Raw genomic sequence first — 19,660 nt, 5'->3', positions numbered from 1 at the left:
ACAAGGCCAGCAAATGGCAGAGCTGGGATTTGCTGCTGGGACATCCAGTTCAGATGCAGCGCCTCCAACTACTGCCCTGCACTGCCGCCCAGCACTTGGCCTTTGGGTGCAGCCAGCTCAGCCCCCTGCTCCAGAAGCCGCGGCTGCTCCTGAGGATGCGGCACAGGACAGCTGGCCCTGTACTCCACCCCTGGGAGCCCTCCTGGATTTCCACCCACTCGCCTGGTCATCCATGGTGGGGGAGGTGCATGCAGGGTGGGGTCCTGCTCACTCTGTGCTCTGGAGTGTGCTGGGGGCACTCGCTCTGCCTCCCCCACCCCTGGCCTCCTTGTCCACCTGGGTGGGTCTGCCCCCTCCCATGCCCTGAGCCTCACCTTGAACTGGCGCCGCAGGTTGGCCATCTCATACAGCCGGTGTTCCTCTATGCCCTGGCGGCGGCACCACTTCCGCGAGTTTCCGCCCCGTTCAGATTTCACCTGGGTGGAGGCACACACAAGGTGGCAGGGCCTCCCACCCAGACCACCCCAGCCTGGGTCTGAACACCAGCCTCTGGGAGGATGCAAGGCAGGTAGGAGCCCTGTCGGCCCTCCCTGACACCAGCTTCCTTCCTTCTTCCAGGTCTCAGTGCTGCTGCCCCCTTCCTACAGGAAGCCCTCCCAGACCACACTGGCTCAGACACCCCCTCCCACTCGCTCAGCCCATCCTGGGTGGTCACTGTATAGGGACATGTCTGGCTTCCTGCACTGGACTGTGAGCCCCAGGAGGGCGGGGTCCCCGGCACTGCCCGGCACAGGGCCAGGCCCAGAGTGGGGGCTCAGGGAACGTGTTTCGGGATAATCTGGAATTTCTCTTGACGGCACTGGTTTTAACCAGTACTTTAGAAACACAGGCGCCCCTCCAGCCTGAGCTCTGACCAGCTGGTCCGAGGATGCTGGGGTCCGAGGGCTGGGGTGGGGGGCATGATGAGGAGCCAGAGCCTCAGGCAGGCCCTGACCCTGTGCAGAAGGACGGACAGACAGGTGTGGCCCTGCCACCAGCCTCACCTGCACCCAGGTGTTGAAGACATTGAAGAGCGTGAAGGGGTCGCCCTGGTCACTCTCCAGGGGCCGCCGCGCAGCCGCACACTCCAGGTTGCTCTGGGCGCTGCGGGTGAAAGGCGACTGGACGCTGAGTGCAGCTGCGATGGTGAGCACGGGCTCCGCCAGGTGGAACATGGAGCCCAGGATGAGCATCTTCCCTGGGGGGCGGGCAGCGAGCTGAGCCTCCCTCCCTCCAGGCCGCCCACGAAGGGTCTCCACAGCCAGATGGGCAGACTATGCCTTCCGGTCGTGTGACCTCGGGCAAGGCCTCCGTTTCCCCACTTGGGGCAGGCACGTGGTGGGCACTGCCTAGGCACTGGCTACTGCTTTTCTCTTCACGACCGGCTCCCCCAGCACGCCCTCCCCACGTGCCCGGCTCTCTGTTCTTCCCGGCACCGACTCTGACCTGCCACGGGCCTCTGTCCGCCCCCAGGACGGGACGCCATGCCAGCTGTAGCCTGGCCTGCCTGGCACACAGCAGGTGCTGGCTTTCGCACCTGTCTCAGGAGGAATCCTGTCCTGCCGACTTTATGTAATTGGACACGGGGAGGCAGGGGAAGATGGAGAGGGGGGCGGGGGAGGGGAAGGCAGCAGGGGACAGGAAGGACGGAGAAGGAAGGGAAGCAGGAGGAACAGTGTCACAGCGAGGTGAAAACACATTTCCAATGCTCAGACATGCCCTGTGGTTAGTGGCTTGTACGTCATGCGTCTGACTCACCCCCATGGGTCCCACTGACTGCCTTTCCAGAAAGTTCCTGCCAAACATGTAGCCTTGTTACGTAAAGGCAAGCAGTGAAACAAGTCTGTCCCAGGCCCCTAGCTCTGTCACCTCAGGCGAGTCCCCATCCTCTTTGCCTCAATGTCCCTGTCTGTGACGGGGGTGACAATGGCGTCCACCTGCTGTGAGGATGACTGTGTTTCACCCTGCGAGGCGCTAACAGTGCCCGGCCGGTGACCGAGCCATCTGGGCCCAGAGCCTCCCAGCACTGGGCCACCTCTGTTCACCGCCTGGCAGGGCTGGGACCAGTGGTGACCAAGGGACCGCCTGGGGAGTGCCTCCCGGCTCTCCCCCCTGCAGCACCCTGGGCGAGCGGGCCCCAGCCTCTCTCTGAGCCTCGCTTCCTCGTGGACGGCGAGCGCCACCCGTGCCTCCCCCGTGGGAGGTGGCAGGTGACGTGCCTGACGCACACGTAGCGCCCTGACAACTCCGGGCTCTGAGGCAGGTTCGTCCCGCTCCCTCAGGCACAGACCTGCGCCTCCCCCGAGCCCCCGCCAAGCCTCAGTTTCCTCATCGGTACAGAGAGGGGCCCGAGGCACTGCCCTCACTATGTGCGAATGAAATGATACCAGGTCCCTAAAGCCTTTCACCAGCACATGGGGAATGCAGCCTCAGAGGCGGCAGTCTCCAACTCCTGCCCGCCGAAGCCCCAGCACGGCGCAAGGGCACAGCCTGAACGAGGTTCACACAGAAGTTCTGTGAGCATCGTCCCCAGGAAATGGCACTGCGGGGCCGGGCCCTACTGGGACTGCTCTGTGGGCTACAGGCTGTCGGTGCAGCTGGAATGTCCTGAGTCAGGAGAATCAGGCAGGATGAAGGGCCTGAGTCAGCGAGTCAGCGTGCTACTCAGGAGGGCAGGGCTGACCCCGAATGGGGAAGAGAGAGTTCTGAAATTCCTGCCACCTACCGCAAAGGGCAGCACCAGGGCGGAGCTGGGACGGGCTGTACAGAGAGATGCTTGTTTGTTTGCCGCTGTCTCCCTGGCGCCTGGAGCACAGTCCCGCACAGGGGACCTTGTGACGGAAGGAACAGGCCGGGAGAAGGACCAGGCTTGTCCCCCAGGCACCAGGGGGCAAGCAGTGCCCTGCACCCACCCGGTGCCCCGAGGGTCACCCCAAGGTGGGGGGTCGTCCTCACCAATCACGACATCCACAGGCAGCTGGGCCAGCAGGGACCCGATGGGGGTGAGGGCCTCTGAGCTGTCCAGGGCCCCCTGGTCCCGGAGGTAGCGGATGGCCGTTTCCAGGCTGGCTGGTGGTGGGGGCTCAATGAAGGGGAAGGTCCTGGGGTCTCCCACGCTCATGCTCTTCATCTGGAATGAGAGCCAAAGCCCCCAGGAATGGGGGACACATGAGCCACTGTGCAGCCCTGAGAGGGCTCACGGATCACAAACTCATGAAACTCGAAAACCCCCAATATCAGCAACTGACTGGTGTAGTTCAGTGGACTGAGAACAAAAGCAGGCTTGTGAACCAAAGGGTCACCGGTTCGATTCCCAGTAGGGCACATGCCTGGGTTGCAGGCCAGGTCTCCCCACCCCCAGTAGGGAGCACACAAGAGGCAACCACACATTGATGTTTCTCTCCCTCTCTTTCTCCCTCTCTTCCCCTCTCTCTAAAACTAAATAAATAAAGTCTAGAAAAAATAAACAATATCAAGGCCCACTGTACAGAGGCAGGGGAGGAAGCCCACCATCTGTCTGGCCAGCACTTTTTCTCCCAGACCCTGGCCATAGCATGGGCGCATGCTCTAAGCTGGACCAAGCAAGGTTCCTCAGCCCCTGATCATAGTGATTGGCTAACGAATGAGCACATGACCTGAGCTGGCCCAATGAGAATCCTTCTCTGGGACTCTGCAAGCTAGAGCTAGGAGAGAGAAATTCCAGCATCCTCTCTGGTTGTGAGGGGCCAGGACAGAAGCTCAGAGACACTGTGGTTATTCTTTCATTGCCTGGAAATTAGCCCACCCACCGCAGATGGAGAAATCCTTAATTGTTCCTAAGCTAGACCTCCCCGCAAAATGGATATGCAAATCCATAAAATCCTCCTTCCTGCTTACAAGACTTAGAGCTGGGTTTCTCTTGTTTTCAACCAAAGAATCCCCATGAATTCAGAGGCCAGAGGGGCATCGGGTGGTGGGTGAATGAAGCGAAACACACACTCATCACCAGGCCTGCAATGGCAACTCACGAGACTAGGAGAGAGCCGGAAGAAAGCTCAGAGAGCCCAGGGGCTCAGCCCAAGTCTTCCAGGGAGGGGACCTGCTCGCCTGGCCCTGATCTGGAGGCCACCAGACATCTGGCCATCCACCAAACCCTGATGTTACCTGGGAGATCACCCACTCCCCATTAAAATACCTCTAAATTAAAAGCTCTGGCCCTGGCTAGTGTGGCTCAGTGGATTGAGTGCCAGCCTGCAAACCAAAGGGTCATAAGATTCAATTCCCAGTCAGGGTACATGCCTGGGTTGTGGGCCAGGTCCCCAGAAGGGGGCGCGCAAGAGGCAACCACACATTGATGTTTCTCTCCCTCTCTTTCTCTCTTTCTAAAAACAAAATGCAATCTTTAAAAAAATAAACAAACAAAAGCTCTGGGTGGTGGGTGGATTTTTTGTAAGCTCTCCTGGTATAAGCCCTCCTGGTGTAGCTGGGGCTGAGAATCAGTGCCACGGTCAGTCTGGCAATGCCACGCCCTGGGCAATTACAGGTCCCAGAGTGGACACAGGTGACCCAATTCTGCCGACAAGACAGGTTGGGAAATTGGCCAGAGTGCTTCTGGGAAAGGTTCCTGTGGCCTTAAAACAGACCCACAGAGAGGCGCAGCTGGCTGCCCCGGTCTCTGGAGGGCGGAGGAGGAGGAGGTGGTACCCATGGCTGTCGGAGCCAGACCGCGATCCAGGGGCAGGCCTGGGGCCGGACAGCCTCAGGGGGAATCGGGCTCTGCCAGCTGTGTGACCTGGGTCAAGGTACCTAACCTTTCTCTGCATCCACTTCCTTGTCCATACATCGAAACAAGATTACGTGCCCCAGAGAGTTTTCGTGAGGATTAAAAATTACATACATAAAACCCTTGGGGTACAGCCCAGCCTCCAGCGAGCACTAGGTCAGTGCTTTTTGTCATCAGCGTCGTTATGGTCATTATCATCAGGAGAGCCACTGATGAGCTGAGGTTGCAAAGACAGAAAGGCCCGGGTCCTTGATGACACCACTGAACCATTTAAACAACCAAGCCCCGGGAAGGCCCTGTCTCTCAGGCCTTCTGGGCATGTATAAAACCGGCCCTTTTTCCTTCTTGTTTAAGCCAGTGTTTTTCCAACAGCGGGTCATGCAGGTCAGGAACTCCATGAGGTGGGTCACAACCAGATTTATAAGAAATAAACTCAAACAAATAGAAACTATCGGCGTGTGGCACCCATAGCAAGGGACTGGGTTGTGCCACTCACACGCCCAGCCCCCCTGCAGGGAGGTGTGGTGGGGATAGAGCTCTGGCAGGGGGAGAGGAAGGGAGGCACGCCACCCTCAGAACTGGCCCGTGAAGCCCCCAACCCACGCTCCTTCCCTCCTGCTGGATGGCTGACGACGATGCGGACACCCCTCCGACACCCCCGGGGACGTGACGGGGCCAGGAGAGGGCAGGGGCCTGGCCCCGAGTAAAGGAAGCTGCCTGCCAACCTGGGAGCAACAGTTCTGAGCGGGCGAACGTGCCTGAGCTGAGCGAGACTCAGGGCTGAGACGTGAGCTGTGCCACCGCAGGACCGGAGAAGCCCCGGTTTTACTGTGACAGCCACTTCCTGACTGGTTTTCTGGGGTGGCTGAAAGCACTCTGACTCAGTCTGCCCGTGACTGTGTTCTTCCTCCTGTGACCCTTGGTTCTCCCCATGACCCTGTGCATCTGGGCAACAACTGCCCCCTTGATGTGGGATCTGGCATTTGGAAGGGCCCAGTGCCCCTCAGGGGCCTGTCCAGCTCCACCTTCCCTGGCCCTGAGCCCTGGGACTCATCCCCTCTAAACGCCCCCCCCTGCTCCCCCCACCACCCCAGGCACTGGCCTCAGGAACCAGCGCCCTCCCTGCCCCCGCCTCACCTGTAGCACCAGTGTGTCCAGGGCTACCCTTCGAATCTCCGGGACAGCGTAGGGGGCAAAGGCGTCGTAGTCCGACTCAGCGTAGAGGCGGAAGCAGACGCCAGGCCCCGTGCGGCCCGCGCGGCCCTTGCGCTGCTCGGCGCTGGCCTGGCTGATCCAGAACTCTTGCAGCCGCTGCAGTTTGGCCTGGGGGTCGTAGCTCATCTCCTTCACCTTCCCTGGGAGGGGGAGGGAGCGAGTGGGGGTGAGGGGCGGGGCAGGGGGGCGTCTGTGTGCAGCAGCCACATGGGCCCTGCCCACGCCTGGCCCTGGCCCTGGCCCTTCACCCTCGGACACCTCACTGACTCTCTGTTCCATGAACTTGGCCCCTGCCCACTGCTTGCTCTGGACCCAGCCCTGCCATTCCGTTAATGGCATCTCATCTCCTCACGCACACATCTTCTCATTTATTTTCTCAGGCCTCCGTTTATATGTACAGGGGTTCAGACATCTGACACACGTGTGTCGGGCACTGCACTTGGCCCTCGGGGTCCAGCTGTGGACCAAACGAGGTCCCTGGTCTCCAGCGGCTGAACCAACACTCTATTTCATCAGTTCTAAGACCAACCTGTTTTCATATAGTATTGTCCCTGATGTATTTTATTTTCTAAAATATTGTATTTATTTATTTTTGGAGAGGAGAAGGGAGAGAGAAAAAGAGGAAAACATTAATGTGCAATTGCTTCTCATGTATCCCCTACTAGGGACCTGGTCCGCAACCCAGGCATGTGCCCTGACTGGGAATCAAACCGGCAACCCTTTGGTTCACAGACTATACTCAATCCACTGAGCCACACCAGCCAGGGCTGATGTATTTTAAAATCCATGGCATGTCCATGTTTAATGGACAGCATTTTAAAATCTTAATGGTACATAAAATTATGGAACGTTTTATCTTGGGCATCCCGGGTGAAACTCTGAGCATTCGCTCTGTGCCAAGCCCCATCCTGAGTGCCCCAGTGCATCCACGCAGCTCATCCCCCCACTGAGGGAGCACCGTCCTTTACGAACAAACAGACTGACACGCACGGTGGTCACACTGGCCAGGCTGTCTCCAGCGTCCCCTAACCACTCTGCTCCGCTGACTTTCCAGAGCAGTCGATTCGGGAAGGCAGACCATAAAGAGATCACCGGATCTAAAATCTGATGCCCATACCAGGCAGAAAAGCAAAGCTCCTTTAGGAAAGCAGGCGCGCAAGATAAGGGAGAGGCCGTTTGGATCAGGTGGACAAGGTGGGCCTCGAAAGGGGAGACACTCATGCAGGCCCTAGAATGAACGGGGGATGAACGAGAGAGCCCTGTGACACCGGGAGGAAGACAGTTCAATGCAGGGCAGCCGTAGGTGCAAAGGCCCTGAGGCCGGGGCAAGCCGGAATGTCTGAGAGAGACCAAGGCGTTGCCACTGCTGCACAGCCCTAAACGCCACCTACTCCCTGGCTCTGGTCTGGCCACGCCTGCGCACCTCCAAGTCACGCCCTTCCCCCCACCCCACCCTCGGGGTGGCTGGGGGCAGCCTTACCCGAATCTACTACAAAGCGGATACCATCGATGGTGACGGAGGTCTCAGCAATGTTGGTGGAGAGGATGCATTTCCGGACTCCAGGGGGCGCCACATCAAACACCTGGGGGAAAGTAAGGAGGTGAGATGGGGGCCAACTCAGCCCTTGTCAGCCATGTGTCTGGGGGCCTCCTGGACGCCCCCTGGGTGTCTCACACCCATAGGGCTAAACCAGCGCAGTGCCTCCCCTCAAACTCTTGCCCCCTCAAGTCTCCTCCTCAGAGATGGCTCGTCATTCTGGACCAGACTCCAGGCTGCCCTGGGTCCTCCTCCACACCCCTCCCCGCCGCCCCGCTCCAGACACACCTGAACATGGTGAACATTTCCTGATTACACAACCTCCTCCCTAAACCCACTGCCCCTGCCCCGGTCCACGCCCCTCCTTTCCCTCCAGATGCTGCTCCAGCTTCCTCCTGGGTCTCCGGCCTCTAGACTTATTCCCTCCAGGGCACCCTTCCCTCGAGGCAGAGGCATCTGCTGAAGCACAGACCGGCGCTGCCCACCTTGCTCAGAGCCCTCCCAGGGCTCCCCAGTGTGCTCAGGACAAGGCCCAGGCACTGCGGGCTAACCCTGTGCTCCTCTCCAGGCCCATCTCTCCTGGCTTCCCCTTCATAACTCGGACCCCAGCTGCCCTGTATGGAGCTGCCCAGCTGCCCCGTCTTTCTCTCACCCCAGGTTCTTTGCACAAGCCCTTCTTTTGGACCGAAGAGACAGTCAAGCCTGGTGGCTTAGGAGTCAGTGAAATGGCCTGGGGACCAAATGCAGGTAATGGCACACAGCCTCACCTGGTCAGTGCACAGCTGCTGTCCCACTGTGTGACAGCAGACTCACTGTGACAGAGACACTTGACCCGCACAATCTACAAATGCGGACTCCCTGGCCCTTCACAAAAAGTCGCCAACCTCTAGTCAAGAGCGTGGGCTCTGGTGCCAATCGCCGAGGTCCACAGCCTGGCTCTGCCACTTGTGTGACTTTGCACTTGTGCCAGCACCTCGGCTTCTGCACCAGAAAGCGGGAATGACAGGGGCCACGGGACCTGGCAGGGAGGACTAAATGAGGTCAGCCGCAGCCAGAACTCCGGCCACTCCCAGCACATGCTCCACTCTGCTCTCCGCCCCCTGCTTAGGCCGGGCTTTCTCAGCTCTCAGTTTTGAAAGCCCCTTCCTCCAGGAAGCCCTTCCTCAATCCACCAAGACTGTGCTCTGAGTTCAGGAGCTTTCCTCTACCATTTATAACGCTGCCAGCTGTTCATCCATCTCCCCCGACAGACCAGCAGCCACCTCAGGGGAAGGGCCACATCTCAGCCCCCAGTGTGTCCCCTGAGCCCTGAGGAGGCACCAAGTAGGTGCTCAGGGCGTATCTTCATCGATAAGCAATACTGGTGGCCTGCAGAGGATTTTCCGGAGGTGACCACGTAGTCAGCCTCCAGGACAGTCCCAGAGAGTCTCACCTCCCAGGACACTCATCCTCATCCAGCACCTTCGCAGCGAACAGGGTGCGCTGGCCTAACTAAGGGACCCTGCAGAGATGATGGGCTGTGACGTCCAAGGCCAGGCCATAGAAGACGTTGTGGTTGCTGTCTTGGTCTCTTAGGGACAACCAGCCATCATGTGGCAAGGACACTCAAGCAGCCCCCCGGAGAGGCCCACGTGGAGAGGAACGGAGGCCCCCAGCCCCAGCTGACTGCATCCTCCTGAGAGACCCTCAGCTAGGACCCCCAGCTAAGCCCCTCCCGAACTCCTGATCTACAGAAACTACGTGAGTGATGAGTGCTTATTGCCCTAAGTTGCTAGGTTTGGGGGTGATCCGTCGCACAGCAATACTAATACAGTGATCCAAAGGCCTCTCTCCTGGTCCCGCGCCATTCCAGCCACATGCTCTCCTCACCTTTCCCCACGCCCCACCCACCGCTTCTCCCTCCAGCCCTTTGCTCAAGCTGGTCCACGCGCCTGGACTGCCTTCCTCCTCTTTGTCTTACTCCAAACCCTCCTGGTCCTTCACAGCTAAGCTCAACGCCTCCCGCCTCACCAGGGAGCCCACCCAAGCACAGACCCCCGCCCAAACGATGTGAGCAGCCCCTGTGCAGCCTGCAGCCCTGCATTCATGATGGCCTTACGCCCCTCCAACCCTGCCCCCACCCCACACGCACAGCCAGACCCCCACCCTGCCCGGCTGCTTGCCATACCTTGTCCTGGTCGGCCACCGAGAGGGCGCTGTGCAGCGGCAGCACCACCCAGCGCTGGGTGTGGCTGGCGTAGGTCTGGGCAGCCTCGAGCACGGCGCTGATCTCCGCCATGCCGCTGAGGAAGACGAGGAGGTCGCCCCGCTCCTCGGGTGGGTACTTGTTGTCAATGGCCTGGAGCACCCTCAGGAAGGGCCTTGGGTCCAGCTTCTCCGACTTGGACACGGTCGGCTCCGCCTCAATCGGCTGGTACACGACCTGTGAGGGGATAGCCCGGGCGTGAGTGCCCAGGTCACTTCAGCTCAGAGCAGCAGAGACGGGGCCACAGCTGGCAGAGAAGACCGATTGGGCAGGTGGGCGGCCAGCAGCACGCTCAGCCAGGTGAGGAGGACACACACAAAGCACAAGGGATCCAGGGAACTGGGAGGCTTCCAGGGTGCTGGCAAGGTCTGATGTTTCTTCATCTGGGTGCTGGCTGCATACAGGTATTTAATTGGTGAAAATTAGTTGAGCTGTTCACATGATGTGTGCATTTGTGTTTACAGGGTAACTTCAACAAGAGAATTTTAGGAGTGCAGTGAGGATTAAAAACCTAGAAATTCTTTTTCAGAAAGTACCCTTACTCTCCCCACCCCATTTTTTTTTTAAAGATTTTATTTACTTTTAGAGAGAGGGGAAGGGAAAGAGAAAAAGAGGTTGAGAAACATCAATGTGTGGCTGCCTCTCTCATGTGCCCCCTACTGGGGACCTGGCCCGCAACCCAGGCATGTGCCCTGACTGGGAATCGAACCGGTGACCCTTCAGTTATAAGACAATGCTCCAACAAGCTGAGCCACCTGGCCAGAGCAGGGAACTGCCTGCTTTCCCCGCTGGCCAGCAGGAAGCCAGAGGGCAGAGGGCCCATTAGCACTGTCCCCACTGGCCCCCCACCCAGGGAAGACAGGAAGGTGGGAGCGGGGGAAGGAGATCTGGAAGAGCATTCAGAAGCCTTCTGGGACAGGGCCAGTCTGTCTGTGAGCAGGATTCAAGTCCTGGCTCTGACACCGGTGAGTCATCCTGGGAGCCGGTGACTTCACATCTCTGAGCTTCATTTCTACCTCCGTGGCAGTAATCTGTGGCACAGGCTACTGGGGCTGTGGCAAGGGACTCACATGGGCCCTTGTTTGTTAACTAGGGAGCACAGAGTATACACTTGATACATGTTAGCTGTGACAGTCATCATTACTATTATGGACAAAAACTATATGGAGGCTCTAGCAAATAGGTTGAGAAACGGGGAGAGTCCAGGACAGAAGTTGCTGACTGAAAGTTCAGGACCAAGAGTTGGGATGCTAAAAGAATTTCTGCCTAGCTTTGGGTACAGCAAACTATGAGAGAACCTAAAAAAAAAAGATTTTTCATGAATATCAAATTCCCTTTCTTTCACCTAAAAGGCCTGCCTCTGGATTTCAGCTTCTTCAGCAAGAGTTGCACTCAGGTGGGGGTGAATGAAACGTAATGAAGGGCCATGGAGTCAGGCCTGCCCCTGGGGCTGCTGTGAGAATAGGATGAGATGGGGTATGACAAGTGATGTGGGAGACCCATGGTGGTCCCCATAAAGTCTGCTTGTCTTTCCCGGCACAGTCACCAAGAGAGAGGGGGGGGGGTATATCTCCAGCCTCCCTTGCAGCTACGTGGGGCTCAGCAATAAGAATGGAAGCAACTGCACGGCCATGTCCAGCTTCAAAACAAACTGGACTTTCCCTGGACTTTGGCTCCTTCCCTCTTCCCACAGACCCTGACCACACAGAGCAGGACACCTAGGACAGTGCTTCTTACCCGGTGTAGTGCTGCCAGGAACATCTGGCAACATCTGGAGACATATTTGGTTATCACACCTGGAGAAGGAGGCTGCTACTGGCATCTAATAAGTAGAAGCCAGGAATGCTGCTAATGATGCCACAACACACAGGGCAGCCCCCACAACTAGTAATCACCCAGCACAAAATATCAACAATGCTGAGTCTGAGAAACCCTGCCTTACGAGATGGGAGAGCAATGAGAAAGAGTGAACCTGGGTCCCTGAATGACCACATGGAACTGAGTTCCCATTAACCTGGACCAGACGGACTGTTAAAATGTGAACCTTGCCCTGGCTGGTGTGGCTTAGTGGATTGAGTGCCAGCCTGCGAACCAAAAGGTCACGGGTTTGATTCCCAATCAGAGTACATGCCTGGGTTGCAGGCCAGGTCCCCAGTAGGGGGCACTCAATAGGTAACCACACATGGGTGTGTCTCTCCCTCTCTTTCTCCCTCCCTTCCCCTGTCTAAAAATAAATAGATAAAATCTTTAAAAAAAAATTTGAGCCTTTACAGTTTTGGGTCTCCTCTGATAAACACCACTCTTCCCAGCACATGTAAATGCTCAGAAATGGCAGCTTTAGAAAAGGCAGAGTGAGAATATCCTTAATTGAAGGGATGGGAAGCAGAGCCGCAGAGAAGGAACAGGCCCAGGTCTGGCCAGAGACCAGGCGGGAGGCCTGGGGGTGGGGAGCAAGAGCACTGACCGTGATGGGGAAGAGCCTCCCGGGCACCTGCACCACAGGGGCATTGCCGAAGTAGCTGGAGAAGAGCGAGATGTTGATGGTGGCTGACATGAGGATGACCTTGAGGTCAGGCCGCTGGGGCAGCAGGCGCCGGAGGACGCCCAGGAGGAAGTCGTTGTGGAGGTGGCGCTCGTGGACTTCATCCACGATCAGGACCTGGTACTGGGGCAGGCTGGGCTCCCGCTGGATCTGCCTCAGGAGCAGCCCCACCGTCAGGAACACAACCTTGGTGGCCGCCGAGCGCGTGCTCTCAAAGCGGATCTGGTAGCCGACCTGGGTGGGGGGTGGGGGGAGGGTGGTCAGCAGAGGGCCCTAGACCGGGGCACCAGCCCCTGGCCCTGCCCAAAACAAAATCTGAGCAAACGCCCCCACCTCAGACTCCGGGGCCCGACACGCTTGGGTGTGAATCCCAGCCGTGCTGCTCCAGGCCATCGACTGGGCAAGCAGTTCCATCCCCCAGACGCGTACTGTTCTCTCCTGTGAGGGTTTTATGTGCTAATGCGCATAAATCATTTGGGGCAGAGCCTGGTGTATGACACTAAGTAATTATAATACTAATAAGTAGCTTTTCCTAGAGGCCTCACTGTGTGCACCAGTGGTTATAAATGCTTCATGTATATCAACCCACTGAGTTCACACAACCGCCATAGGGCGGTGGGGTTAGTCTCATCCTCACTGTGCAGGCGGGAGGACTGAGGGCGCTCATCAAAGGCAACAGCTAAAGCGTGGGACCTCACAGCACACACGTGCACACACGTCGGTTTTGGGCGAATTACAGTGCTAAACATAAGAGTTATTAGGAAAAAACATAGAACATCTTCATGACCTTAAAGTAGGCAAAGAGTTCTTCAACAGTGCCAAGATTGCCACCCACAGAAAGGCAATGACAGACTGGACTATATTTGAATGAAAACTCTCTGTCATCAAAGGGTGCCGTTCAGAAAGTAAAAGGCAAATCATAGAGTAGGGAGAGTAAAATAAGGAATTTTAAGTAGTTAAAATCACGTCATTTTTTAAAAGATTTTATTTATTTATTTTTAGAGAGGGAAGGGAGGGAGAAAGAGAGAGAGAAAGAGAAACATCAATGTGTGGTTGCTGGAGGCCGTGGCCTGCAACCTAGGCATGTGCCCTGACTGGGAATCGAACCTGCAATGCTTTGGTTTGCAGCCCGAGCTCAATACACTGAGCTACTCCAGCCAGGGAAAAATCACGTCATTTTTTAAAATATGTATTTATTGACTGTAAAACTTAACAATTATATTGGTAGGCTGGTCAAACACATTTATTAAAATGTATTTGCAAAAATAAAATTTTTTTAAAAGATAAAAGAAATCACCAAGTAAGAGCCAATATTTGCAATACATCAATGCTACTGAGGACTCTTACTCAGAACCAATACAGGCCCATAAATCAAGACCAAAAAGACAGACAATGCAAAAGACAAACGGGAAAAAGGCTCGAACAGACGCTTCACAAAACAGGCTTTGCAAAATAAATGGCCAATAAGTACAGGAGAAGGTGCTTAGTGCCCTTCATCACCAAGGAGATGCGAATGAAAACCCACACCTCAAACCAGAATGTGGTGCCGCTCCACAGCCACCAGAAAAGCTACCGTGGGAAAGGTGAACTGCAGCAAGTGCTGGTGATGCCACAGGATGTGCTGCCGGTGAGAGGGTACGTCGGCACGACTGCGCTGCAAAACGGTTTGGCAGTGTCCCTCCCCTAGATATACACCCAACAAAAGCAGTCCCCAAGAGTCCCCAACAGGCATGTGTGTCATAAAATGCTCCCGGCTGGTGGAGCCTGTGAGCCAAAGTGTCACGGGGTCGATTCCCAGCCGAGGCACAGGCCTGGGTTGCGGGCCGGGTCTCCAGTAAGGGGCGCACGAGAGGCAACCACACATTGATGTTTCTCTCCTTCTCTTTCTCCCTCCCTTTGCCTCTCTAAAAATAAATAAATAAAATCTTAAAAAATTAAAAAAAATAAGCCCTGGCTGGCGTAGCTCAGTGGATTGAGTGCGGGCTGTGAACCAAAGTGTCTCGGGTTCGATTCCCAGCCAGGGTACATTCCTGGGTTGCAGGCCATAACCCCCAGCAACCGCACATTGATGTTTCTCCCCCCCCCCCTTTCTCCCTCGCTTCCCTCTCTAAAAATAAATAAATAAATCTTTTTTAAAAATTAAAAAAACAAAATGCTGACTGTGGCACCATTCACAAGAGCCTGAAACTGGAAACCCTCCAAATTCCCATCAGCAGCTGAGGGGACAGATATCCGTGGCCGTCACGACGGGCTACTGTATAGCACTGGGACCACACGGTCACAGTGGATGAACCTCACACAACCAACACCGAGCAACAGAGGGCAGGCGCAAAGGAGAACATACTTTCTAATTCCACTTACGAACAGTAAGAGGCAAAAACAGTCTGTGATAACCTATCAGTAACTCCCGTGTGATAACCTAGCACTAAGGTGATCATCTGTCACTAAGAACAGTGATGACCCTGGGGGCCTCCAAGTAGTAACGGGAAAAGCATTTCTGGGGTGCTGGTAAGTCTGATGTTTTTAGAGATTTTACTTATTTAATTTTGGACAGAGGGGAGAAAGGGAGGGAGAGAAACATCGATGGGTGGCCCCTGATACGCAACCTGACCCGGGACCGAACCTACAACCTGGTTCTGTGCCCTGCCTGGGAAGGGAATCGAACTGGTGACCTTTAGCTTTGCAGGATGACGCCCGACTAACTGAGCCTCACGGTCCGGGCAAGTGAGTTTGAGTCTTTTTTTTAAAACAATCTGGGTGCTGATCACACAAATATATTCAACTTGTGAAAATTCACAGGGCTGTCTACTGACAATACAGGCCTTCTCCTGGGCTGGGAGCATTCTCACTTGAATAACAATTTCTAAGTGGTAGAGGCAGGATGGGACCTCATTCTTTTTTATGGCTGCCTAGGAAAAAGACTGATGAATCTTCGTGACATTTCCACTACTTTGTACTGTTAAAGTGCCATAGTCAGAACTCAGAGATGTCAACCTCAGAGATGTTGTGGGGTCCCTTCCAGACCACCCCAATAAAGTGAGTATTGCAATAAAGTGAACTGTAATCTTTTTGCTGGTGGAGGGACTTGCCTTCAATTTGGGGAAAAAATGCAACATCTGCGAAGTGCAGTAAAACGAGGTCTGCCTGAACTGGGTGATGTTAGTGCCTTTACCATGTGGACCATATCCAGGCCAATCAGTAGATAAATTTCTAGCAGAATCAGTGCTGGCTCAAAGGGTAAGTGCTTTTGTATCCTTTATGGATACTGCCAAGGGCAAGCAACTTACTCCCCAAGGTCACTCGGGGGAGACTGGAATCCTGTTGGCTCCCACTCACCTGTGAGCCGTACTGACTGAGGCTCTCAAAGCCCACGCGCTTGGCCAGTGAGATGCAGGCGATCCGCCGGGGCTGGGTGCACGCCACGTGACTGAAGCCAGCAGCCAGCAGGTACTGGGGCACCTGAGTGGACTTGCCACAGCCCGTGTCACCTGCCACCACCACCACCTGATGCTCCTTCAGTGTCTTCAGGATGCGCTGCCCGTACTGGGCAATGGGCAGCGCCGCCCGCTCACGCTGCAGTTTGGCCAGCCGCCCAAACGCCTGCTTCTGGCCAAAATCCAGGTAGTGCAGCAGGGCTCGGCGGAACTCGGACACTCTCTCTGGGGGCAGGCGCCTGCCCGGCCCCCGAGAGCCCCGAGTGTCAGGGCCAAGGACAGACAGGTTGATGCGGTACCGCGGGTCGTAAGTCTGAGGGAGGTCAGCCAGTGCGGGGGTGCTGTGCTTGGGCTGCCCAGGGTCTTTCTCCTCCTTCCTGGTGGTCTTGAGATGCTGGAACCTCTGTAAACGTTCGAAGAAGGTCCAGAACTTCTGGCATTCCTCAGAACCCTGGCGGATGTAATCCTCATCCCGGAAGAAGGCATCCTCAAAGAGACTCCGGGTCTCTGGACAACTCCAGTCCCACTTCTCTGGGGCCTCCTCTCCACTCGGAGCCCGGGGTCGGTCCCGGTGACCCCGGTCCTCCCTTGTTCTGGGAGGAGGCATGCTGGACCTATTCACAACACAGTCACAAAAGTGGCCTCAGTTCTGAACACCGGGACCAAACATTCTCATTCACTCCCCACTTCCTGCAGGGAGGGGCCAGTGCTTGTAATAAGGGGCCTTTTTCTCTTCAGAGAGCTAAGTTTCCTCCTCATGGATGGCACAGGCGATGGCAGAGTGAGTGGCCAGGGGCCTGGGTCAAGCTGGTGACATAGACTCCTCAGGGCTCCTGCAGCGACCTCTGGGGTGGACACGAGTTCACCCTGGTTTCCAGGCCCTGATGGTTTGGGGGAAGAGAACAGAAGACATTTGCTTTTAGAAACAGTTACTGAAAGCCTGCTGGACGCAAGCACTGGACTAGAAGGGACAGTAATGAGTAAGACCACCCTGAGCCCCTGCAGGTGGTCGCGGTCACGTGCAGGAGACAGACATGTCACCAACTCTGACAATCCAGTGACTGGGGCTGCTATAAAGCAGACCCCGGGGGCTGTGGGAGACTTCTGTGACCACAGACACATGAGAGGTGTAGTGTAATGAAGAGTAAGGCTGCTCAGGCCAGTGTGACTCAGTTGGTTGGAGCGTCGTCCTGTACACCAAAAGGTTGTGGGTTCAATTCCTGGTCACGGCACATACCCAGGTTTGATCCATGGTTGGGGTGTGTATGGAAGGCAATCAATAAATGTTTCTCTCTCACATGGATATTTCTCTCTCCTTTCCTCTCTCTTCAAAATCAGTTTTAAAAAATCATATTCAGCCCTGGCTGGCGTAGCTCAGTGGATTGAGCGCGGGCTCGAACCAAAGTGTCGCAGGTTCGATTCCCAGCCAGGGTACAGGCCTGGGTTGCAGGTCATGACCCTCAGCAACCGCACATTGATGTTTCTCTCTCTCTCTCTCCCTCCCTACCTCCCTTTCCTCTCTAAAAATAAATAAAATTTTTAAAAAAAATCATATTCCTGGGTGGATTAAAATAATAATTATTTTTTTAATAAGGGAAGGGTTCCTAATCTGGGATCTACTGAGCTTCAGAACACCTGGGAGCCCTTTAAAATTAAGTGCACAATTTTGCAAGCATGCATTAACATATGTACTGTTTTTGCCTGCCTGATACATCCTGTCCTTTTTCTGGTTAACAGCACACACCTTCCTTTGGAGAGCTGCCCTTCCTGGATTCCATATGGTTCTGATGGCCTTTAAGTCAGAGAGAACTCCTATTGGCTGGGCAAGTGACAAAGGCCTGGCCAGTCACAGTTCCCTACTCCCCCTTTAACCAGTGATTGGTTTGAGAGGTGGACACATGACCCAGGGGGTGCCAATCAGGACCTTTCTCTGGAATTTCCTCTAGGTGACTAGGAAAGAAAAGCTCTCATTTTATGTACTGGCTAGACAAAGATGATTAAACCCAAAGCCATTTGTAATAGCTCCTCAACATGAATCCTTCCTAGATTTTCATCCTGAAAAAGCCTGCCTTTGGGCACAAGGAGGCACCCACAAAGCACACACTGAACTACTGTAAAGAGAAAAGTGAACGGAGGTGAGAAGCTCAGCAACATCACTTAGTCCTTGGGGCTGTCTCCTCCTACCCTCCACTGCTGGGCTACACAAGAACATGTCCTTTTGCCTGGAGCTGGGTTTCTGACTCTCAGTGCCAAAGTCCCAACTTATAAAGAGCATACCCTCCTATGTGCCAATTACTGGAGGGAAATGCATCACTCGTATTCTTAAAGGGGTTTATGATCTTAAAAGAGTTCCGAGCCTTCCATGGTAGAGGCTTTGGAGTCGGGCAGATCTGGGTCTGACCCTCAGCTTCATCATTTACAAGCTGTGTGAGCATCAGCAAATTAATTCCTTTGAGGATGTTTGCTTCTTCTAATAAATGGGGACAAGACCCATCTCAAAACGTGGCGATGTTTATCACCTAGCCTGGTATACAGAAGCTAAATAGTCACTAGTATTCCAAGTTCAGTGGTTTCTCCCAATGACTAACAGGGAAAACAGCAAGAACCAGGGGCATAAAACCTGAGAAAAATCCCACTCAAAAGGCCACAATCTGCCTCCATAATGGTATCAGCGGTGCTTCCCCTTATGGTGCCTTCCAGCTCTCAGTGGCCATCAAGGGGCAGAACTCAGAGATGCGACCTCCAAGGTCTCAGGGGGACTCAGGCCAACCCTGGGAGTTCTCAGAGCCAGGTACGGCTTTCAGCTGAGGAATCTGTGAATGGCAGAGCAGCTTCCCACAGCAGCAGTAGCCCATGGGGAGCACACATCGCCTCTTACTGAACACCTGTACTAGGTGACACCAGAGCAGCTCCAAAGGAATTCCTATTCTAGGAAGGAAGAGGAAGAAAGGGCCATAAAGGGCTGCTGGAATAGTAACCCCAGGTTCTCAGAAAGAAACGGAGGACGTTCCCTCAGGCTTCACACTGCCTGTGGGCCCCAGTGAGAGCATCCCCAGGGCTCTCAGGGTGTCACTCTTTGAAGCTTTTACAATTTCTGGATCTACTCGTTTCTCTGTCACCCTGCCTCTAACCACCTCCTCGTTTCTCTCCTAGGCTCGTGGTTTTCAGAGGTTTTGTCTGCATCCCTGTTCCGCTCCTCTCTGGTATTCCATGCTCCGGTCTCAGTGTTGTCTTTTCCAGGCAATCCTGCTCACCACCCTCGTCCCTCTTCCCTTTCCCCACCTCTGGTCCCATGTCACTTCATTCATCTGATCCTCTCCCCTGTTTGTATCTTTCAGTCTGATTTTCTTTTCCTGTTAAGTCCAACTGCTTCTTTCTATTTGACGACCTGTTACTATTCCTCTCGAGTACTCCATTTGACTTTCTCATTTTGCTTGGATTTTTTTTGGATGATTTTTGTCTCTCTCCAGTTCTCCATCACTCTCTTCCTCCACCGTGAGTCTCTTCATCTCTCCATCTAATATCTTGACTCACCATTGTCTAAAGATCAAATAACAGCTGCCCTGCTCGGGCGGCTCAGTTGGTTGGAGCATCATCCCTTAAACTGAAAGGCTGGGAGTTAAATCCCAGGTCAGGGCACACACCTAAACTGCAGGTTCAATCCCTGGTTGGTGGGCATTTCAGAGGCAATCAACTGAATGTTTTTCTTTCTTTCTTTCTCTTTCTAAAATCAATAAATATATCCTCAGAGGGGGACTTTAATAAAACTAGAAATAGCTAACATTTACTTAGTGCTTACTCATGTATCAGGTCCTATCCTAAATCGCTTATATACACTGACATGCACACATTTACATATATACATACATTGTTCCCACAACCTTGA

At 54.8% G+C, this 19,660-nt stretch overlaps 1 protein-coding gene across 4 annotated transcripts in view; it reads right to left on the bottom strand.

Moving 5' to 3' along the window:
• The window catches only part of DHX34 (DExH-box helicase 34), a 32,877-nt gene that overhangs the window by 11,591 nt on the left and 1,626 nt on the right, over positions 1-19,660 (bottom strand). For 3 of the 4 annotated variants that reach the window (XM_045845292.1, XM_045845291.1, XM_045845295.1), the window contains exons 2-9: positions 15,677-16,655; positions 12,263-12,574; positions 9,721-9,975; positions 7,497-7,599; positions 5,939-6,156; positions 2,995-3,169; positions 1,044-1,237; positions 375-476 (exon numbers count right to left, since the gene is read on the bottom strand). In XM_045845292.1, the coding sequence (XP_045701248.1) occupies positions 375-476; positions 1,044-1,237; positions 2,995-3,169; positions 5,939-6,156; positions 7,497-7,599; positions 9,721-9,975; positions 12,263-12,574; positions 15,677-16,381 (2,064 nt within the window). In that variant the 5' untranslated portion in view covers positions 16,382-16,655. Of the gene's footprint in view, positions 1-374; positions 477-1,043; positions 1,238-2,994; positions 3,170-5,938; positions 6,157-7,496; positions 7,600-9,720; positions 9,976-12,262; positions 12,575-15,676; positions 16,656-17,518; positions 17,538-19,660 lie in introns of those variants that run through there. The other variant, XM_045845294.1, reaches the window with a different exon arrangement.

The sequence above is a fragment of the Phyllostomus hastatus genome, unplaced genomic scaffold (genome assembly GCF_019186645.2).
Source record: "Phyllostomus hastatus isolate PE091 unplaced genomic scaffold, TTU_PhHast_1.1 phas_contig_468, whole genome shotgun sequence".
Lineage (NCBI taxonomy): Eukaryota > Metazoa > Chordata > Mammalia > Chiroptera > Phyllostomidae > Phyllostomus > Phyllostomus hastatus.
This window is presented reverse-complemented; position numbering and strand designations above follow the sequence as displayed.